This window comes from Embiotoca jacksoni, unplaced genomic scaffold (assembly GCF_022577435.1).
Source record: "Embiotoca jacksoni isolate LCO1_2020_lvr unplaced genomic scaffold, fEmbJac1.0.p SCAF_5, whole genome shotgun sequence".
NCBI classification, from domain to species: Eukaryota; Metazoa; Chordata; class Actinopteri; family Embiotocidae; genus Embiotoca; species Embiotoca jacksoni.
Window position 1 is genome coordinate 6,407,980 of NW_027185403.1, and position 24,610 is coordinate 6,432,589.

General features: G+C 39.4%; 1 protein-coding gene across 4 annotated transcripts in view; it reads right to left on the reverse strand.

Annotated features, from left to right (window-relative positions):
- Positions 1-5,805: 5,805 nt before the first annotated feature.
- The window catches only part of fgf13a (fibroblast growth factor 13a), a 93,462-nt gene continuing 74,657 nt past the window's right edge, over positions 5,806-24,610 (reverse strand). For all 4 annotated transcript variants that reach the window (XM_069170877.1, XM_069170879.1, XM_069170876.1 and 1 more), the window contains 3 exons: positions 22,565-22,668; positions 11,954-12,152; positions 5,806-7,803 (listed from right to left, as the gene is read on the reverse strand). In XM_069170877.1, the coding sequence (XP_069026978.1) occupies positions 7,667-7,803; positions 11,954-12,152; positions 22,565-22,668 (440 nt within the window). In that variant the 3' untranslated portion in view covers positions 5,806-7,666. The remainder of the gene's footprint in view (positions 7,804-11,953; positions 12,153-22,564; positions 22,669-24,610) is intronic.

The window sequence follows — 24,610 nt, forward strand, 5'->3', positions numbered from 1 at the left end:
AACAAAAACTATAACAAGACAAGCCACGATACTAACAGAAAACATTAATTGTTTCCTCCTCGCATTATCCATAATTCTCATCCAAATCTGCCCTTCCATGTTATTAACTGGGGATTATTTATTAAAGTAATGCGTTGTTCCCTTTGTCTGGGTTATAATAATGTTAATCTGCCATTCCTGTCTGCAGCTGGAATTTTTCATTGCTCATTGGTTATCCTTTTTGGGCTTTTGTGATGCTGCATCAACCAATTATTTTTCTCCACTCAGTCTAATTACTCACTATTTATTCATGTAATCTTTGACATAATGATGGGTCTTGCTCAAAACTGACAGTGAGTATATGATCCCAGATAAAATATCCAGGAGGTCCAAATGTACCGCAGGCTTGTGAGAGATGAATAAATACGTCATTAAAGGATTTTACAAAAGTTGCTGAAACTGGACAAAGGGCTTTCATGTAATTTGTAATACCGCATGTTCTAAATCTGTTATGTAATGCTGATTAAAATACAGTGTTATGCTGTAACTAAAAGCTTCCATGATGAAGCAATTTCAGTGTCTAGCCAGACGCCCTTGAACGTGCAAATGGTTTGAAATAAAAATCTGCAGTTGCGATTTCCTCTCTTGAGAACTGATGCCTCAACGAAACAGGAATGCTCCAGCAATTTAAGTCTTTAGGTAAAAGTCAACCTCCCTACAGCATTGTTCTATAAATGCATAATAATTAATCTGCATAAAATATGACCTAATGCCACTCTGTCTCTCTGCAGCTGTGTTAGCCTTTAATCCACTGTCGACAAACATAGATAGATGGATAGATGGATGGATGAATGGATGGACGGACGGACGGACAGACAGACAGTGTAGGTGAGTAACTAGTTACATGTAAGGGAGTTCAGTCATTGAATTACAAAATAAATGTAATCAGTTACAGTTACTATGGCAAATATGTGATTAAGTTACAGTTTCCAGTCAAAATGTTGGCGATTACAAAGTGGTTACATCCACATTATTGCTGCTTTGCATCTTTTTGCCGTGCAGGAATCATTTCTGTCTATATCTAGACAGGCTCCTTGCATTTGGCAGTATGAGCTCAAATTTATAGCCCTGTTTGTGATCTTGTGTTTGAATTCGCACCACCTCTCACCTGCCAAACAAATCAATGGGCATCTCTCTCACCAACCACACCAAGGCAGTTGGACATGTCTGCAAATAAGATGAAGAAATATTTTTTGTCCAAAACTATCGATACTTCTATCATCGCTCATCATGGAGTGAACCTGAATGTCAACTTGATTTTAGTTACTTTTAATAAAAGTTTGACAGTAGTCAGTGTTCAGTACTGGTGTGAGGTTTACACTGGCTAGTTAAAACTTTTTTTAAGACTTGTTCAGCTTGATTACCCAGTTTAAAACGTTTGTTAGAAAAAATATCTAAAAGTAATAGATATAAAAGTTATATTAATTTGATGAACTAATTAGAATAGCTACATTTATTTGAATTCTTTACCTATCACACTTCAGTAGTAAATGGAAACACATTTCTAACGGGAGGAAAACACACAAGGGAACAGACTTTGACACAACACCTGTTGTTTTCTCAATAGAACAACAAGTCCACCACCTAGCAATAGCTTATCTAAACCACACTTAGAGGTTGCTGTAAATAACACAGGTCGAGCCACTACCTCTGATAAACAATCCGCATTACATTACATTACATTACATTTCATTTAGCTGACGCTTTTATCCAAAGCGACTTACAATAAAATCACATAAAATCAAACTACAGCCTAAGGAATAAGCAGGAGGCTCCACTCCAACTTTACTGTACCTCTAATGGTGGAAGCAGTGAAGTTTGATGCTATTTGTGGTGGATGTTATCACTGTGCATTCTGGGCAATGTGTCTTACCCATCTTTTCTGCCTGTCCCTGGTGCTCTGATGCACTGGTAGCACTGATAAGCAGAGGTGTGAGACACTTTCTGCTCAGGATAATCTGCTGAGAATGAAGCTGCTGCTTTCTCTGTGCCAAGTAGAGGGGAGGATGATGGAAGAGAGGTTGTTAGAGGGACAAATGGCAGCCAACTCTGTTTGGATTCCCTGCTCTCGGAGGGCAATGGGGTGTTGAGGAAGAGAGAGACCTTGTCCAGCTCATACAGGGTTAGCAGCAGTGCATTTCATTCAATTTAATCAGTTTCTTGACCTGACATTTTTTTCAGGTCGTTGACGATTGGGAGGATGTTTGTCAGCTCGTGTCTCTGCCTGCAACCACCTGATCGATTTATTGTTTGGATTTTGTTTTGTTTTTCACGTGTAAGCTCAGGCATGTGTGCCAGCTCTGTGCACCGCTTTTATACAGTAACTAAACTTAAGTGTCACTCATCTCTGCTGTTTCTTGCCCAGGAGGTCTTATGCATGACTTGGTTTCTGAGCACTAACTGACTGGTTTATTTATCTCGCTGTTTAAGCCTTTCCATCCAATTTCTTTTTCTTCTCTATGCATCCCCGCTCCAAGCTGGTTTAATCTTGGTTTGTGTCTGAGGTTTAGGGCCATATAGCTTAGCATAGTCTGTTAGCTTCAATTTCTCTCCTCAGTGTTTTTTTTTAGCACAGTCTATTTTCAGGGACTGGGACCTGTGAAAAATTTGAATAAAGCTTTAAATAGACCACTTATGGACAACACATAATTTCCATCTAACGCCTTCCATTTGCAAAAAACATGTCACTGCATGGAGTAAATGAATCCTAAACTGTCCACGGCAAACAGATGAATAAGGAGATTGAGAAAGAGCAGAGGAAGAGAAGTAAATGAGAGCAGCAGCTGCCCCTCGTGGGAGGTTCCTGCGCCAGCCAGTCGATTAAATTCAGTTGTCTTTGTAGTCTTCCAAAGGTTAAAAAAGCATCAATATTTCTGGGAGGCTGCACTTAACTCAGTTTCCTTGACATTAAATTGTGTGATAAATGCAAAGCAGCAAATCATCAGGCCTTGTTTCATAATTAGAGTAATTTCATGCATCAACTTCTTGACTGGCAGGTGGAAAATAGTTTTCTGTACAACACATCTCTTGTGACAACACAGAAAGAGAAGGAGGAATCTCCAGTGGGCGGAGGGAAACTTTAATCCTGATGGATTATTACAAAATATGATCAATATGTGAACCTGAAATGGATTTTTAGTTTCAGCTATGACTGGTAGCTCTAATGATTGATACATTCCCTCTGCACACTAAGAAAAGCAAAGCCATGAAGGTGTTGCAAATTGTTATTCATGACTCTAACAATGTTAGTAAAAATGTCTTAATGGTTTGTCAGTTGTAGCTTTATATTTTATTGCTGATATGTAAAATCTTCATGAATAATTTAGTAAACATTGTTTCAGTCAATAATAGCCAGCGGTATCAAAAGAAAAAATTAAGTTGTGACACTAAGCATTAAATTTTCCACACAAGGCAAATTATAGCAACATTCGATGTCATTTCTGTGCGGGTGCAGGATATTGCACTAAAAATTAAAACAAAGCAACTGCCCAATTGTGAAGGAGATGACAAAGACAGACAGAAGTAGAGACCGGGTGAGAGAGGAAGAGAAAAAAAGCCAGTCAGCCTGTGCTGGCAGTGATAAAGGGTAATGAGTTATAGCATTCACAGGTACACAGTGCTCACATATATCACAGCTCCGTCAGCTCACTCTGAATCGTGACAAAATATTTCATCCCGATCTCACTCAAAATCTCAAATCCTTTCACACTGGAGTAACGATGGCTTTGCTTTGCTTGTGTGTGCGTGTGAGTGTGTGTGCTATTCGGGTGTGTGTATATGTGCATTAGACGCAGCCAGGAATTGCACTTTTTTTTTTTCAAGGGGGGGCTTCATGAAGACTCATTAGTCCGACCAAGTGAAGAGCAGAATAAGTGATTGGTCAGTGAGCGAGAGAAAGGGATACCACAGAGGAAAAGGGGCTTCTCCTCACATCACCATTTCTGAACAAGGCTGGCAGCCTCCATTAATGAATTGGACTGCCCCATGCTGATGAATAGAGTCTAGAGATGGGCAGGAGGAAATGAAGGGAGTAGGGGGATGTCAAACTACATGAACGATTAAGAAGCTCATATCAGGCCCGTGTTACAGAGGCCTATTAGTCCTCTTGTCTCTGCTGGCGATGGGCGTAATGAGGTAGTCTCCAAAGACCAGATTGATTCCTACTCTAACACTCACACTCCAAGGATAAAGAGCAGGCTTACTGTACAGTTGCACAATAGGCTGTAATAACCAGTATAAGTCTCCTTTACTCTTGGACTATTGTACAATGACATGACTCAAACTTTTACCTTGTAAGTGTAAGGACTTTTTTAAGTTCATTTTACTAAGATCTGAGTTTTTTTTGCCTTTCGTGAAATTCAAATTCAGACATAATGTCCATCCGGTGTTTGTGTCAGTGCAGTTTAAATCTGATGTTTCTTTTTGTTTTCTTTCTCATGGTTCTTATTGGTGTCCAAAGGTTTAAATTTTAATTGCGCATTAGTGGGACTCGTGAGAGAAGATACAAATTTTGCAGGCTTTTGCTTTTTTGATGTCACTTTGTCAAACAAGCCTGAGCTACATAGTGCAAAAACTATTACTTACTTACTTTTATAGCACTACATTTTCACGTGTACTGTCCAAACATGCAATCCTGAAGTGTTTTATAATGCTGTAAGATAAACACTTTTACATACAGATAGAACTAATTTCACAAAATGTACTTTATTTAGAAATTCCTAAATCCAAGATGATTTTTTTTTTTTTAAAGAACAAAACCAATAAACTTGGCTTAATCTTCTTTTCTGAGCTCCATTTTCATCCAAGACCTATTAAAGACACATCACACTGCTGCACTGGGTGAAAAATGTCTTCATTATGAAACATATGGGCACTATATTTATTTAGAGACAGCTCGACAGACTAATATCATGAAATTGATTTAGTAAACCTTCAATATTCTTGCATTATCCATTGCACTATACTGCTCTCTCTCGCTACAACAGTCAGTTGAGGGTTTTTTTTCTTGTTTTTTACATCACATTTTGACACCCTTTCCCCCAGTGATTCCTGACATGCAGTGCGGGAGACAATCAGAGCAGAGTGATCATGGACATAACCCCTCATTAAAGAAAGTGCCTCCTTCCAAGTTGACAGAGAGGTGAAGGGAGAGGGCTGACCTTATTAACAAAGCTTGGTAGGTTAACATAGTGTCATGCCATCACTCAGATTATTCTTTCCTAGCTTGTGTTACCAATGACGGACCTGCCAGGTAATTACTGACAAAGTGCCACGTCCTCTCTGCACGTACTGTTATGAAAGCTGAAGGGTTCTAATTTTAATCATAAAGCAGAATTGTTTTTTTTTTCGTTCTTACTTAATCATGTAAGTACCTTGTAAGACCTTGTACAGCTTGCAGTTGCCTTCACTACGAAGGAACCTGAGGCTATTGTCTTGTGTTTTGGCTCAAACATGATTCCCGGAAGAAAAGATTTGAATCATTTTTTAACCAAAGCCGATATCGTCTAAATGACACATTGGTGGCCACAGATTGGAGGATGCCGGGAAAGAGTATGTTTTCAGGAGTTTCTCATGGGTGAAGGCATTTCAAGTTACAATGCAGCATCGATGAGTCCCAATTCAGCAATTGTTGCAGATCATGGCAGCTAAAATTTAAGTCAAACTAACAATCCTCCAGTGTTCTTTATAAATGCGATGGCTGTTCTGTTCGGTGGAGTAAAGAGGTAAGTGATTGGACAAAGAAGAAAGTTTGACACATTTTAAAAGTATATCTTAATATAAACATTTTATTCAGTGCATTTTTGTGTATACAACAAATAATAAACAACTGGAAGTTATCAGACAGCCACAATGTCTGCCTGTATATGTTGTTTTATCAGATTTAGCCTGGTAGTTTGGAACACATGATCCAACATGGGTTAATACACATAGCCTACATCATGCAGCTCTAGACCAGAATTTCCCTGCTTTCTCCCATGCAACAGATAGGTTCACCTAATACAAACCACCTCCAGAGGAAACCAAGAAAAGAAAGTCTCCCAGAAGCATGTACCAGAAAGAAGTTATGTAGCTGAAGGGAAGAGTACATAGCCCACAAAAAGGGTCCTTTGTGTACATATCTGTGTTTGTACATGCCCTGTGCAAGAAAGGGAAGATGTTCATTTTTGTATGTTTTTGTCATTTTTTTGTTTTCACTTTTACAAATATGACGTGTCCTATAAAATGTTAAGCCACCTAAAAGTCCACAGTATTCTTTTTTAAATATAGAAAATATTGTCACCACAATAAGTTACTCAAACACATAACAAGCATCCTGGGAAAGGGCTTTCACCATTTTCTTATGGTGAACTGTATCAGACAAGAGAAGTCGACAAAAAAGGATGGCTTGGGGGAGGTGGGGAGTCAAAGAATGACACAAGCACAGAGGGAGGAAACAGATCACGAGGACCAGAGCTAGAGACATTGTGACACAGCGGTAACAGAAGGGAATGGGGACACATAAGTCGTTTCATACCTCGGTCATCGAGCGTATAAGCAAAAAGCACGACATCAAGCACGCTGCCAACTTCAAAATGTTTTAAAATCACTTCCTTTGTCCATTGTTCTTTATTTTCCCACAAAATCTTTGCTTTCTTTCATCAAAAATGTACAATAAAAAAAAAATCCAGCTTTGCCTTAATATTGGCTTGGTTTTCAGCGGCTTAAAGGGACACTCTTTTGTTCTGTCTTTGGTTGGCTGGAAACCTTTTCAGTAATGAACAAAAATACAAATACTGAACAATGGCAAGGGAAGAGAACAAGAGGGGGGCAAAAACAAAACCAGTAATCAAATAAAAATCTCTCAGCTAATTCAGAAAATTAGCAAAAACCAAGGTGCAGCTGTGGCATCTCTGAAATGAAAAAAAAAAAAAAAAAACTGCAAGAGAGCCACATTGTCCCTTATATTTCAGGTCAGTTGAACATAGGCTTCATTTTCCCATGCTAGAGAGCTCAGTCTCTGAGCGTGTGCACTAGGATGCAGGAGAGCTACCATCTGGCTGGCCACAGTCCCAGTAGCACTAGACTGTGCCACACCAGGGAGTTTATAGGCTTTGTATTCACAGAAGCATGGATGAGAGAGATCAGGGCTTGTACTGTACCACTGCAGCTTCGTAGACCAGCACCGTTACTAGCTGCCCTGAACACCTGCATGTCTAACTTCCTGTCCCTTTCTGACATATGCACGAGTGCTTGGTGTCTGCATGACCTAAGAAAAGTTATTGTCCATAGGAAATTAAGTAAGAACAAAATAAGATAAAGATGAGCTAACTGGTATGCATTCATCATCAAAATAGAGTGACCAAGGTAATAAATAAATCTCAAGCCCAAAACAAAATATTTAATTTGTTTCTTTAAGTCGAGAATGATCTATGTGCTGTTTAGTTTCCTACTATCGATGCTGTTTTGGTGACGATTGACCAGGATGATACCTAACTGCTTTTTAATGATGGCGTCTGGGTGTTGATGTGTGGTTTGTTATAGTAGCTAGTCCTGAACCGCTGATCGGAGAAACAAGTCTGCTTGGATTCACGCTCTGCTAGAGGTAAGGTTTCGTGGTTCGGCCCCTGGCCTGGGTTTGGCTACCGGGCTACGTCGACTCATTCTGGCTCACGGCTTTGCCTCCGTTGAGGACAGCTGAGGCACTCCGACTCTTGGTGGGTGTGCCACTGCCAGAGCGGGAGAACTCTGTCAAGTCGTGAAGAGATGGCTCTCTGTACATTGCCACTGTGGAAACACAAGAGAAGTGCAAATCAGACAGAGTGAATTTTATAGATAGTAAACAGCCAATAACAGAAAACAAATAGCATGCAAAAGCTGTGAAGAGCATGAAGTTAAAGATTAAGGAATATTAGGGTTGTTCACAGTTATCATCAGGAAAGGCCAGTTGATACACATTTCAAAGTTTCATAAATACTTCTCAAAAGAATCCTCCACGAAGCTGCAGAGCACTCTAAAAAAATAAAACTACTAATGCCCACAAAGCAGGAGAAGGCTATAAGGAGATAGAAAGTTTTTTTTAGAAAGCCGCTTCCTCATGTCGTAATTATAAAAAAATACCAGTTAACAGGAGATCAAGTTAAAGTTCGAAAGACCAAGAAAACTTTCTAAGAGAACTGCTCGTTGGTTTGGGCCTCTAATCAACCAGTTTCAGTTATGGCTGGAATTAAAATATTCTCCATGTTTCAGCCTGCAAACGTTTTTTTATCCACATTGGAGCATCAGCAATATAACATTTACGAATTACCTTATTCATTTGTTCATTTAATAAACTTAATTGACAATGCGGCTGCCCTTCGCAGCCTAACCATAAGACTGCACATTATAATGACTGAATTGCTCCTCAAAGTGTGACAAGGTTGTTCGACTACTTTTTTGTTGCCATTTGCAGGTACACTCATGTTTTCTCAAGTGAGAAGATGATTTATTCGTTTGTAAGTTTAGTTTTTGTGTTTTTCTACAGAGTAAATGCAAGTTTATTTAACATTTTGTAAAATAATCTCATAAATCTCATGGACGACTGCTGATAGTGTAATTGTCCAAATAACTACTGTATAGTCCCCTGAAAACTGCTGAATCAAGACATCACAGTAGACTAACACGGTGCTGAAGAAAAAGAAAAAAAACATTCACAGCATTGGCATTATAAATTCAAGAGTTGCTAATGTTTTAGCTTTGCTGTGTATGCAGCATCGGCTCAATCTGCATCTCAGCAGACGCCTTTTCAGAAGAAATATCAGAAATCTGAGGTTCACAGTTTTTGGTTTCAGGATGTTGTCAACATCCTTCTGCCTAGAATGCTATTTGATGTTCACTCCTAAGGGAGTTGGTGGCTGAAACAGCAAACCCAGTCCTGCAGACACTTCACTTAGCCCAGCATTTTTTTGGTACAGCAGCAGTCCAGAGACAATCTTTGTGTACACACATCAATCATTGGCAGGATTTTGCTGGGAAACTGCTGATGATTGATACCGGTCTTGTTTGTGACAGTATTGTGTGAATATAATGGGAGGCAATTGACCTCAGGATTATAGCATCACCTCAAAACCATTGCTGCTTTTCATTTTTAAACATAAATCCCCGACAACTGACAATTTTTTCCATTTCCCCACACAAATCACCCTATGTTTCAGTGACAGACGCCACTTGGCAGATACTCTCCAGATAAAGGCAGATCTTTGTCTCTTCTATCAGGTCTTTCTGGGAGAATTTTAAGAGGATTTTCCAGTTTGGGTTTGAATGACGTGAGCTGAACTTGCTTCATCCAGAGAAAGACAGAATGAGCGGCTGTGGGCTGAGCCTCACAGACTGGAACCAGAGGAGTAGTGAGTAATGCCTGGAAGAGATGCCATCGCCAATGCAGAGACAGCTTCTTAATTGGTGCCCTGTAACACTGCTGCCTCTGAATCTTTATGAGCTGCTGGAACAAATTCTCCTCTATTTCTTTCTCTCTCTCTTTCCCATGCAAAGCTCTTTTTGAATCACGACATACATCCAGGATGTATGTTTGTTGGTGTTTTAAAGTAAAGTATGTGTTTGATATGTTTCTCTCTATTTGGATTTGCTACTGGACCTTAATATTATATTTCTCCTTTTACATGAAAAGCACAAAAAGCAGCTATGGGCTTTGCATTTTGGTATCTGTTAGAATTATCGCCTTATCCAGCCTATATATATCCTTGTAATTCACTTCTTCTCTTTCTCAGTATTTCTCTCAGCATGAAGTAAGGCAATCATTTTCTAGCTATTGCTCTTAAGTGTGTTTGAGACCCCTTGGATGGCCTGTCAAATGAAAGTGAAAACCTATTACAGTGATCCCAGAGGGCAGATATGGATTCCTAATAAGATGCTGGCTTGAGAAGCTCCAATCAAAGATGCAGGAAGGGGCAGCAATACTTTGGCAAATAGAGGCAATGACAAATGTAACTCCAAGCTGTAACATTTAGCAGGATTACTGAAGGAGACCCCTCATGTTTTACCAAGATTCTTGCACACAATTTGATAACATCAACATCTACATCTGCCTTTGGTGTAAAAAATGAAGAATCTGGCCAGGAATATTTAATCTTTTAAATAAAGCTTTGTCGCTTTATTTCCATCTCAAATTAAAAAGAAAGCATTTGAATGATCTATTCTGACCTTCTCTGTAGAGAAGCACTTTAATACAGCCTTAACACAACGTTGTATTATAATACAGTATACTGGACTGATAATTATAGACATATAGTATCATCATTTGAAGTAAGAATATTAAAACGCAATTATATTTTTATTTAAGTCATCAGCAGTAAAGGAACCAGTAAGAAGAATACATTCTCTGGCCTCTTTTTGATATTACTGTAAAACGAGGCGTCAAAATGTTGGAATCATCTTTTAATATAATTGCATTCCAGTACAACACCATGCCCCACTATGACCTCAATAATAAACACAGTTATTACTTTTCTGACAATGGCACCCCAAATTGAAAATTTCCAACCTCTTTAAAAATAAAATTCATGGCAGAGCTGTTGTAATAAATTGCACTAGATTATACAGGTGTGTTTGATAAAGTAGCCAGTGAGTGTTTGTCAGTATAATGGTTAGATTGAGTTTACTTAAGTAGAAGGCATGTTAATGTGCATGCTCAATAAAAGAAGTAGAAACTATATATAGAGCCAAATGACAGATCCAAACTCTACTCAACAATCAACTGCCCTCTTTTCCGTATTGTTTGAGTATTTTGCTGTGCAAGCCTTTCATTTCTTACTGAGACAAAAAAAAAGAAAAAAACCTGAGTGCTCTTTCTTTTGTCACACCGAAGAGAAAACAGACTCTCTCACTCGTCTCTGTTGAGAGGTAAATCTGTGTCTTGTTGAAGATGAAAGGACTGTGGCCTTTTCAGCAGACAACAGAACCATCTCTCCCCCTCCCTGTTTCCTCTGTTCCCCACAGCCCCACCACCACACACTCAGCCTGGATGGGTGGGGTTCCCCATGACTTTACTAATGGAAAAATAAAATCCTGGGTGCCACTGTTCAAAGCATTAAAGCATATTGTTCCTGCAGCTTTTAGTTACTGACAATGGCTTGACCTCATTCTGCATGTCTGCAGAGGAGTGTGACCAACTCAATGAAGCTACTGAATAGGCACATGCCAACGTCTCTGAGAATGCACAATGTCAGAGAGTCATGTAGAGAGGAGCTCATTTAGTCTTTAGTAAAATAATACTCACATTGGACCTTAAGTATAAAGAAAATTGGGAAATTTAATCAGTTGAGTGGTTCTCTGGTCTCTAATTGAGAAAAACAACGCCTTTGCCAACAAACACCTGAACAGTCAAGAGAAGTTGCTCAATCAATTCTGTAGTTACTTCCTCTCAGATGCTGAGCCTTGCACTGCTTTTGATCAGCCAATATGTTCTGTTAAAACTGCATGATTAATCATTAAACAGTTTGATAAGCCCACCATACAAACAAACACGCACACACACAAACACACACACACACACACACACACACACACACACACACACACACACACACACACACACACACACACACACACACACACACACACACACACACACACACACACACACACACACAATGTTGCCATTTCTGTCATTTTACATGTGAACAACTGAGAGCAACAGAATGAATGTCTTCCAGGAAAGACTGCACTGAAAATGTGCACCACTATTCCCATTTTCAAATGATATCACGTCAGTGCCCCTTGAATGACGTGTGACTGTTTCACACCTTTCAGTGCAGCCATTGAGAGCAGCTATGAACAAATGGGTGGATAACACATTACACAAACTAATTCGCGAACCAAACTATAACACAAACCTTCATACTCAACAGTAAATTGTGAAAGAGGATCTGAGCAGGCCTACCTTTTAGAGGTTTGGGAAGGAAGTGGGCTGCTGGCTTGTTCTTCTTGACATGATTCCCCTTCATGATTTCTCCTTCCTTGTTCAGACCGAGGTACCAGCCCCTGCCCGACTGTTGCTGCCGGTATATCATGGAGGAGTATGTTACATAGTAGTTCTCGAACACCGACTCCTTGAATTTGCACTCTGGTGTAAAGTGTTCCTGGGGAGACAAGATAAGCAGAAACGATGTATTGAAGTTGTTGGACAGTACTTCCGAAGTTCTCAAGAGTCTTTGACATACTGTTACGAACATTAGCAGCTGAAATGCAATAGTTTATTACTGGAGAGTGCAAATTAGTAACGGTACATTGCGCTGCACGTCCAACACTCACTCAGGCACAAAAAGAGTGGAGGAACTATCTCAAGGCTCAAGCCCCTGCTTTAAAATTTTGGTCTCTTGATAATCTAATTCTATTCATTCCATTTACCGTAGTGAATAATGTAGCACTTCATAGCATAGATAACAGTGATATGACAGATATAGAGGAGCATTAATAAAACATACAGGCAAAATGAGCAGTATATTCTCATTTGGTCCCAGCTCTTAATTATGTATGGGCAGCTCATTATCATTCAGAGTTTTGTCCTTTGCATTTTAGACTTTGTTGGACAAAATAATTTATTACTGCCAGTTGACTTTTATTTATTAAAGTAATGACCTTTTATACTGCAAAAATTATTAAAATGTTTTCACAGAGTGACTTTAATAGAATAATATGCAATCTGCGAGTACTTGCATAATGCATGCAAGGTGTTACTTCCTTTCCTCTTTTGCTAATGTACTGGTTGTGGAGAGACTCCTTAGAGACATGCAAAATTCATCTTCTGGACTCCATATTGTGCAAGAGTTCACTCGCCCTTTCTTTTTAGAATCCAGCCCTTCTATGGGATTTCACCATTAATGCCAGATCAGTGTGGCTGAGGTTTATTTCCCCTGTGGCAAGATTTTGTGTGTGGGGATGCATGGGTGTATATGTGTATATGTGTGTGTGTGTGTGTGTGTGTGTGTGTGTGTGTGTGTGTGTGTGTGTGTGTGTGTGTGTGTGTGTGTGTGTGTGTGTGTGTGTGTGTGTGTGCGTGCGTGCGTGCGTTTGTCTAATTTGTAGAGCTGCGTGGGCGGTGAACCAACAAAACAGAGTCGAATAAGTTAGAAGACAATTCCTCCTGAGAGAGACCGAGGGACAGCGTGTTAGACAAGTGCACGAGGAAACTAAAAACAAGTGCAGCTAGTCAGCAGTAAATTGTTCCTGCCTTAATTTTTTTCTTTTTAGGACACTTTCACATGAAAATGCATTTATTCAAACACTACCTTAATGCACAGTTAAACACAGTTCGAATAGCCGGTGAGTGAACGTATGGATGCTTCTTTCAGACCAAAGCAGGTCTGGCACGGCGCAGTCCTAATGCAATTAAAAAACATCACACTGGTGAGAGTGATGCCGTGTTCCCAGGGCCAAAGACCCACTGTGAGATCATGACAAACAACATGTCACTACCAGACGGGGAGTCATCTATAACAGCCTCTCTCAGCCTAAGTGTTTTTTTTTTTTTTAACACTTTAGCAGCGTCACTCTTTAAGTGCCGCAGTAACAGGACTTCAAAAGACAGACTGACGTTCATGTCTGATGATGAGGTGCTTTACTCTTCTGCTGAAGCTTCTGTATATAATGCAGCTGAAACATACAAAAGCTGTACAGTAACTGTAACTGTAATGGTTGTAAAACATTCACTTGTTGAACCTGTTAAAAGAGCCCTACCCCATAGTGCTTTGCCTTTTGTCACACCAGGCCTCAGAGCCCACTTGAGAAACAAAACCTACACCTACCTCCAGTAGCTGACAACCACACTCATTCAACATGCCCTTCTCACTGATCTAGCCTTAACAGACCACATCACTCTCTGACAAGCATAGATGAGGTGACAGGAAGCTTGTGACATATCACCTCAATAGGGTACATCCTGTTGGCTCAGCTCAAGTTTGAATAAATGCTAAGCCCATCAGGAGGGCTGGGGAGCCAGCTTGGAGCATACTGTGTTATGGTTCTTATTTTAGACGAGATAGTTTTTAACCCATAGAGACGACAAAGCTAAGAGATTGGTCATGTAAAATGATAACAGGCCCTCTTCTTTGTCTCAAAGCATCTGTGCATACAGACATACATTACTGTCATACTCATATCTCCATCCCTCTCACTCAGATGCTGCAACGAAACAGCGGTAATTCTACAGCAGAGACAATAACACGGTTCCTGAATGGCTTCACACTTTTGTTCAAAGCCAAGTTGGAACCTGGGAGTGGTGGGAGTCTTTACATACTGCATTTATTGATGTATTGCAAATGTTCCTTGTGAATATAGAGGCTGCAAACAGATTCACAGTCCATGCTTTGTTCTGTAAATTCAACATTAACAGGACAAAAGATGTCCATTCCTTCCTGTGTTGAAACCTGTTAGTCTACTGGGCAGTCAGCCTGTCCATTTAACACGATGATCAAGGCTGTTGTGACATCTGCTCACCTTTTTGCCAGGAAATATAGATAGTACTTCTACTTGTATGCAAGATACCTTATCTTAAACAACTATCAGACTGCCATCAAATCACATTTTTATAGGCGTAAACAATATTAATGGCTGTTTGGTCTTTCCTCTATTAAAACAAAAATATATATATTTTTACCACTACGTTCACGTCGTTTCAAACACCTTGCTTTTTTGTTTAATGCTAGAATATTGAGATGTTTAATGATCTTACAGCCTGGTGCTCCTAAGGGCATCAGTCAGGGCGTAAGATATTTAGTCCTATGTTAGATAAGGGATAAGATTAGGGTATAGGGCATTTTTAAAGGGGAATGCAAATCCTTAAGCCAAATGAAGTAGATGTCCATTACAAACCATTACACAAATACTTTTGTTATTTTACTTCTAGATCTTGGGGAGGATGTAACAACATTTTCCAGTCTGCTTCCTCCTCTTCTCTAAACTGTTAACAGCTCCAGAGTAGGACCAGTGCACGAAGACCCCGCGTTTTTGATCAGCGCATTCAGTTTGTTTGTATAACCAGCTCTGATGCTTATGCCCCACCAGATTTCAGCAATATTGCATTCACAACAACAAGAGTGGTAAAATATTTGCAGTGCCGGGCAGCACATGCAGTATTAAAGTACCTAAGCAGCCTCAAAAAATACAGGTGGCCTTGGCCCCTTTGGCAACTTAGCATGGACCTTTTAAGGTAGAGTTTTTTGTTATTCGTGTCCCTCAAGTTTTGCCATGATTAAAATCGAGGACCTGTGATCTGTAACTTGTTGATTAGTTGTAAATTAATGCACAGCAGTATTCCTCTTCTGTGTATTAGAAGGCTAATCTTGCCTTCAACAATTTAGTGTCAATCCTTTCACCTGACCATTGAAGGTATCTTAACTGTCTATCTTCTATCTCAATTTAGAGGTCAAATTTTGTTTCAAATTTTTTTTGTCTTCATTGCTTTCTCAATCCTTCTCACACATCATTTCTTGATTGTTCAAGTCCTCAGTGTATTCGGTCTGTCTTGCTACTGTATCTGACTCTCTTGTTAGGCCTGATTAGCAGCAGCCGTCTTAGAAAGACTGGGCAGCACCCATCTGAGTTATGCACGAGCTGCAGTTGGAAGCAAAACAACAGGCTGCTCTCAAGCCAGGAGTTCTGTTCTACCTCTCATAATGAGCTTATGTGGATTTGGCTGGTTATGCTTGTCCTGGAGAAGAATAAGAGTCTATTGATAAACGGATGCATTCAGATAGATACAGGCACAGTTGGAGCCAAGATGGAGGAGAGGCTGCTGGCTGTCAAGGCAGTATTGGAGTGGGTTTCTGACAACAGGCTCGCTCAGACTGACACAAGGAGGGGCCAGAATGGCTGGGGATCCCCATTTCTATTCTAACCGGGCTGTGATAGACAGAAACACTCAGATTCTTTTGAATGGGCTCCAGTAGCATCCTCTTCAGTCAATCTATTGTCCACTGAAACCAATCTCCCAGCAAAAAAACTCTCACATCACTTTAATCATGACTCCAGTGCCAGATGGAGCAAGGGGAAATCACTTTAGAAGTAAAGCAGGACACTATCTGCATAGAAATAATATCCGTCTTGTCATCTCCCTCCCCCCCCCCAAGTCTCTGTGGTGGTTTGGCTAAATGGACTTTTAATGATCCCATTACACTACTTGGGCTTTTCCTTGAAATATGCAACTATGACAAGTCCTTGTCCAAATGATACACAGCTGGCAACCTCATTTGCAAAAAGTCCAGGCAAGCAGTTTTGTAAAACAAAAAAACGTACAGAATTTGTAGTGTATGTCATGGTTTTAGGCACTGTGTCCCAATAGAACCAATTAGGCTTAAGGAAAGTGAGCTGCATAATTACCCCCATTGTATAAGTCTGTTAGCTGTTTCTTGCCCTCTGTAGCTATGAGAAAATGTGCTTAATTGTTATGTTGCTGGTGGCTCTGTACAGCATTCTCTGCATTTAACAGGAATGAAATGGGCAAAATTCAGTCCAGTCCGATATATATTTCCTTTCTAAAGCATCAGTGTCGGGGCGAGTTGTGTTTTCATTTAACTTTATAGACCTCTCTGTCCTAGCATGCTCTTTGAGCTGCGACCTGGTAGACAGAAGCAAGAAAGAGAGCAGGATGACAGAAAGCTTGAAAGCTTTACGGTCCTCTATTCATGTTTTATACCAGTTTCACTTTTTAACCTAAGACAGAGTCAACAGTGACATCTGTTTTTAACTCCTCCTGACAAATAATTACACTTATCAAACTGTATGGTTTGTTGGTATTTACTGGGGGGCTTTATATGTGTGTGTATAAGGGTACAGAGGCAGTAATTCCACTATGTAGATTTCATCAAATTTAAACAGATATCATTACTGTTACTGAACAGGACATCAGGGTTTAGCTTCAATGAGTCGCAGCTTTATAAGTAATTACAAGCGTCAAACTTTGCCTCAGAAATTTTTGCATCCTTTCCTCTCATCTCTCTTCTCTTGACAATTTCTGTAGCGTCAGGAATGCAAGTCTAATTTAGGCACAGTATGTTTACTGCAATGCAAATTAGCTTATTCAAATGTATGTAAAACATATTCACCATTAATAGTCACATTTCCATGAAACTTATAATTCAGATTATAAGCTGTTTAAAGGCTCAAACTGAATAAAAATGCTTCCTGTGAACACTTCATTCAGAATAAGCAGGCAATTTTAATCGTTTGTAAAGTGGCAGTTTAAACTTTTTCATGAACCGATCAAAAGAAAAATAGTAGGCTTCCATGTAAATAATTGAACTATTTACTTTCTGACTGCGTTCTTTTTGCACATGCCCTCCATCTTGATGTAAATGCAGATGGATGTTTCTCCCTCCACTACCAAAAATGGCACCTTCCAAGCTAGGAGTTTGTGATAAATAACTAAACATTACTGGATACCAGGCATGTGTTGTTATCAAGCTTTAGCTTAAGAGCAACACGGTAATGGCAACTAATGTGCTGAACAGGCAATAGATGTCCACTTTATTTTTTTCCCTGTTTTTTTTCCTCTAACGCTCGCCCTACTCTGTGTTTGATTGGCAAGTATTTATTGCCTTGGTCAATTCAAATCAAAGGCAGACTAGGGGTGCATCTTCCCAGAATGCAGGTGGGGGAAAAAGGCGATACAATACGTGATGTATTCAACACAGCTGTTCTGATTAAATGCATTGATGCATTTCAACATAAAACTATATTAGATCACATCCCATGTAAATATTTGACCTATGATCTTCAATCTGAATGAAAAAATTAGTGAATGTAACTGCAGCTACTGTGGCACCTTCCAACAATATCCATTCTTGCATCCAGAAATTTTTCATACACAAATTCATTCAAGTCTGTATTTTATCTCATGCTTATCTCAAAGAGAGACAGAGAACGGTCACATGTTTTACAACAAGGGGGAATCCCAGCTGAAGTTATGGTGGTGTTGCCCGAGCTCTTTACGATCTAACAACTGCCTATAGGAAGGAGACATTCAAAGACTGGTGACGTGTTGAGCGGACAGTGGTGAAGGATGTTTCCTTGCTATTTGTAATCGCTGTGAATGTAAAACACATTGACACACATGCACAAGCATACACTGCCCATGTGGACGACCTTTTGCACGCACACACAATTATACAATTCAACAGTGGTAAAACTGTAACATGAATGTTCCATTAGTAAAGCGGTCATGTCAAGAAAACACTATCAATTATGATGCACTCTCAAACAGTATTCTGTTGGCTTCAGGGGAGTAATTACAGCCCAGTAATGTTTTCCTGATCCAATCAGCAGGAGAGGAAATACATATAATGGATGTGATCTCCTCTGTAAAGATATTGGCCGTATTTTTTTCAAGCCAAGCCAAATCAACGCTGTGCACTGCCCCATGCGTATTCAGCTGCCATATCAAAATTGAAATGACACCAATTATGCCAATACAATCAAGGCTGAGCGCTGTTCTAATTTCTTTGCAGCGACATCGAGGCTTGCGAGACTCAAACAAACTAATGCTGTGGCTAGGCAGTGAAAACAAATCTTACTAAATCCGGCTTTTCAGTGCCCCAGTCTTTTCAATAGAGGGGAAGTGGATTTAAAAACATCTTTTCCCTTTAGCTAAAGATGAAGTACACCCATAGTGTACTCAGTTGTTTGGGAATAAATTGGAGAGTTTTAATCTAGTGGAAAAGACCCTTGCAAATACCAAACATAAATAAGCACACCCACACAGGGTACACATTCAATCCAGAAGCACATACACACACAGCACAAAGTAGTTAATGACACAGCTCAGTGGAGTGAAACCTTACAGCAGTGGTTATTTACCAAAGGCTTTGTGCTTGCTAAATAGCTGAAAAGGCATGGGTGTGAGCCAACTACATGTCTAACAGGAGGGTATCAAAACAGAAATACATCATGTACAAGGACAACGATATAAAGCCTTCTTCGATACCTGTCTGTCTGTAAGTTTATTTATGTTTATCCTACAAACATACAGCAAACAGCATGTAATTGTTATATTCTGAACAATAAAATGTGCTCTTTCACAACCTCTGCAAGGATTCAGTGATGTGATTAAAGCCATATTTTAAAGTTAGAATCTAAATGTAAACCTTGACTAGAAATGAGACGGAAATACTTGAAGTGAATTGGGATGAAGTGGATATAATGTACATCCACCTAGCAGCCATTTTTTCATCATTGGCATTCTGTTGTCTTCTAAAAAGCATTAATCAAATAACCTTTATTTTAATTTTAAACATTTCGCAAATTTAAAGCATATCCAGAAGGACTTATAAATGACTGAGAATGTTGTGCGTTTAATGCTTATACAGAATCTCATTCACGGAATACACGACCATTGTCAGGATCTAACTGGCACAAAATTTTAGGTAAAAGAGCCTGTAAACCTCAATGCAAGCCTGATAGATATCTTCACCCCGAGAGCCCTGAACTCTCCATTTTACACACTCACACAGCAGTCTAGACGAGACTCAACTGGAGCCTCGGTGACTCACACTAATTCAAATATGACCTGCCAGGAAATTAATAACACCACTTCAAAGGCACCTCATGAGATATGTGCACACCATTTAACTCAGGACGTAAAAACAGAACTCACATCTGAAAACATACCAAAAAATTTGAATGATTTTTTTTCTCCAAATCAAGAGTATTGAGTTGGCAAGATTATTTTAGATTATATTGACGACACTTTTTTCTTGATAAAGGTTGCTTGTGCAATTCTGATGCAAAACGTGCTTCACTACTGTTGTAAAAGTAGAAAGGCAGACATGGAAATAGAGAATAGTAAAGTAAAATATATACTAATTGGTTCTTCCTCTCCCACACATTGATGGGGAGAGATGAATATATTTTCACTGGTGCATTCTGCATCACCCACACATGTGCACTTTCTCACTCCTCATTTCTCTCACACTCTATTCTTTTCTTGGTTTATGTTTTCTGCTCTTAAACACACAGAACACCCAGTTATATAGAAATAAATGCACATACACTAAAAGCCTGAATGCTATCAAAGGTAATATGTTTGTAGGTAATTTGTGTCAGATGTAAATTGATCCTGCATGTAAATCCTATGAATCCTCTTTATTATGTTACATTCTCTCACCAGTCGCTCGTATATATTCATGCATGCTCTTACGCACACACATGTAGAGTAATGGGAAAAATCTATATCCTAGCAGCAGCGCTCCCTTCCCCACCGAGAATACGTCATCTGTTGTCTCTCCACTGTTGATTGGGATTCTCCCCCCAATGGTGACCTGTGATTGGCTGGTTTAATGTGGCTTGAAGGCAGCACTACCATTGCAGCAATTCCAGCAAGACAGCCTCCAATAGGAAGCCAGCTTCACATTCAGTTTAATTCCCTCTCTAATTTAGCTGAAATAGAAATCTCTAAAGCCCATCCCCCCAACTGCATTCTTCCAATTTAACACACCAACATGATGTACTCTATTCCACATGAGGGCTGGGATTTAAAGCAGCATGGATGGTATACTGTATGCAGGCAGCAATAGGCTTTTTGCAGCTTTTCTCTTCTCTATATGACAAAAATGTAACACATTTTTACATCACCAAGACACAAGAGAATAAAATCCAAATTCAGTTCTTAAAAAAAAATACGTCTGGTAGTGTTTGGTTTTAATGATTGTAGTCTAAATTGTGATTTTAGTTCTTTTTGAATAATGGTTCCCGTTTTTGTTCGTAAAATACACCCCCCGCAAGAAATTACATTATAAATACATATATATATATATATATATATATATATATATATATATATAGGTAAAGGTTTTGTTGTGACGCTCTGAATCACTAAACATGGGAATATTCTCTGTCTCATTTGTAGATAGAATGGGCCTTTGCTGTGGTCATAAAGGGACTCACAGTATAATAAGATATCATCTGCATAGCAGTGAAAAAAAGGCAAGCATCAAAATAAAGGACACATCCTTCGGACAGACCACAAGACAGAGTTGTACATGAAAATGCATCCTTAACAGCAGAAGCTGAAAAACTGGATAAGAATGATTCGCTCACAGATATCCAAACACAAAGTCACTTCATTTGTAATAGGAGTGTGAAACGTTATCCCAAGAATCCAGTAGTACCAACCTTGATTATTCCCCTGCGTCGCCGCATTCAGATTTTATTAAAGACTCAAAGCAGAATTGTTTCAGAAAAGTGCAACAGATGGTAGCAAGACAGAACCTTATGAAGAATATTCTGCTCATCTTGGGTAGTTTTTTCCCCCGTAAATCTTAGGCAGTGAAAGAGTGTTTAGAAATAGGACAATACTTGTACTACTGCTTCTGTCTGCTTGTAAAGCCTTTGCCAGAGTGATCCATCTTTATGAAATGAATCCTACAACTAGCTTCATATATTTAATTACTGACAGACTTCAAACTCAAATAATAAAGAATCCCTCACTGGGAGCTGAGGAATGGTGGTTAGCCATGACAAATAGGCGCGTAAATGTGTGTGTGTGGGAAGGGGTTGAATGAGTATGTTTTATTTCAATTATTCCAGTATATTCCCCTCAGGCATGTTTAGCTGGGATGACACCCATGGATATGTTGTCACACAATTGCTAGCGCTCATTAGAATGTAATTATTGTCAGAGCATACAACATCTGCAGAGGGCTGCACTGATTATGTTGTCATTCTTTTGGTCCTTCAGAACTATACATATTTCTGTGTATGTGAGAGTAAAATCACGGCTGAGAGAGATGCCAGCTCACTAGTTTTTTCTTCTTCCTGCATCACATTACTGCTTGAGTACATAATAGATCATTATTCAGCAGAAGCTGCAGATTAAAAAGTCACAGGATCATTAGGTTTATTTAGCTGTCTCAGAGCTCGTTGCTATCAATCAGGAGACCTTTACCAAACAGAACAATCTTTAGTAATTTGACTATAAAGACAGTCTGTCAACAGTGAATGTGTGTGTGGTTACACGCCCACTGGGTGAACATCCAACCAGCCTGTCAGTCTTCTCAGTGACGCCTGCCACACAATGCAGTGGTGGCATTTGGGAAGAAGACAAACAGGGTTGGGCCAGAAACTGAATTATTCACAACCTTGCACATTTAATCCAAGATGAGGAGCCAGCTGCCACAATCAGATATGTCACTGCTTAGCCTGCTTACACAATCCTTGAACTTTTCATTGACATAGAATTATATCAGAAAATGATGTTGTTCTTTCATCAGGCTTAGGATGATGTGTCTGAGTGGGCATGTTGAGAGTGATATTCCCATTTCCACAAATAATTGAAAAAAGAAAAACACTTTGAAACTTTAAGCAAAGTCAATGCTGGCCCTGTTAAAGTATCCTTCTTCTCTCTCACCTTCTTCGACCTGCTCACGTCATGTAAATCAGACCAAACGTTCTCTCTGTAGACAGATGGACTAAAAGGTCAGTCTCTCAGATAGATGCCAGGATGTTATCCGAGACACACATTCACACTATCACTCACACTTAATGTAAGTGAGATACTTACCGATGTGTACAGGTAGCCCTCACTGTTCATAGCCAGATAGAGTTTGGTCTGCACCCCCTGGATAGCCACCACTCGCAGCCCCACTGGAATAAGGTTGAACACGGCTAGAAAGAGACAGGATGACACAAACAAAGGATCAACAAAAAACACACTTTCATCTCTATTTATGCATCTATCCCATCTTTTTCACTAAATAAATAAAGCAATGAATTAAACGCAGAATGTCTGCAATATTATAAATTGTAGTGTAGTAAACTCTGCCTGGTTATTAACCATGGAGTATTCACCATCAAGGGCTTGAAATAGTTGTTATTCGTGTCCCCTATTTTTCTCTGGACAGAGGAATGACTTGTCAAAACCTAACCACAAATAGAGGCCCAACATAAGGTCACAGAGCCACTATCTCAAGAGGGTCTTTACAACAACAAAAAAAAGAGAAAAAAAAAAACAGTGCACAAAATTATAAAGATGACAGAAAACAAAGTATTGAAATAATAAAGCAACTCACATATTCTTTATTCATATACATAAGCGGAAATCATAGGCTGTTTAAAGTTAAACTTGTGTATTTTAACCACAATATATAAAATTGTAAAATGCAAATGCAGATGCAAGATATCTAGTGGCAAAATGTTTAATTGAATCACTGAGAAACCTTCAGATAAAATAACTTTTGTACCAAACAAAGCCCCTCTATGCTCATTGTTTTGGCTGTGTCGCTGCAGTGTTGTTTTGCTGCACCTATTTTCACACACAAAAACAAAGCGCTCGCACTTCTCTGTACAATACATGCATTAGACTTCATGCTAAAACACACACACACACACACACACATACAAAAATTTGTCTGTGTCCAGCGGGCTGAATGCTAGTTGTGAGCCTGAGAGAGCCAGCGGCAGCCCAGCTGGTCAGTGAGGTACAGTTCTACCTAATTAGTGTCAGCCTGTACTGTATGTCTGTGTGTGGGTTTATGTGTGTGTTTCATAATTTTCTGGCACTGATCCCACAGGCTGAACAGAGGGAAGCACGTGAACGTCCACCTGAGAGTCTGTGTGCATGCTTCTGTTCCCAAAAAAGGAAACTTCTCGCCTATTGTACTGACTATTGTTGGACATACTCCCAAACATTGATGCCGTCTCCACTGCTGTGGATTTTTGTATACCCTTTTGGTAATTACATCAATTACCAAATACAGTAAAACATGCCCACAAGAGAATCATAACATCCCTGTTAAGTTTCCCTCTTAAATGTAAAGATGGTACACATTGTACTGGATTTAGACACATGTGAGGAGAGAAATTAAACTTCTTCCATCCTTATATCAGTTAAGCTGTGAGTCAGTGAGTGTTCCCTTACTATAGATCCTCTTGTCAGCCACTTAGTAGATCCCTATCTACAGACTGCTTTGAGAGAAGTGCACTATAGAGGCTTTTTGACGGGCTATTTCATTTGCCCTCATCGCCTCAGAACTGCAGCCTTCCTTCTCTCCGGGCTTTCATTGTAAACAACAGCCAAAGGAATGTATAATATATTTACTTGTAGACAAACCTTGCCAGCATATTCTTGGTTCAGCGGAAAGGCATTTAAGTCCCAGAACTATTCGCTCTCTGGCTGGCTGTTCCTCCTTTCTCTTTGCCTCCTCTCTTTGATTCCATCTATCTCAGTCTTCATTTCTGTTTTGTTTTTTTTCGAATGCCATGTAAAAGAGCTTTCACAATATACAATCTTGTCTGTTCTCATGTTCCCAGTCATGTCTGAAATAATAAAATATATTATAAAGCAAACAATTAAACAAAAAACAGTAATGGTTTTGGAGATATGAAAAATCTCTTATATGGTGTATTTGCTAGCCCTTTAAAAATAACAGGAGCATTTTATGGTGACTTGGCTGATCACATAAATATGCAGTGCTTAAGTGTAGTCTCTAGTATATTACGCAATAGCAAGAGTTCTCAATTTTTTTCCCTCTCACTATTCTTTTCATTTATTCATTATATAATCAGACCTCCTGTTAATTTCTCTTGAAACTGACTTCTATTACTGATA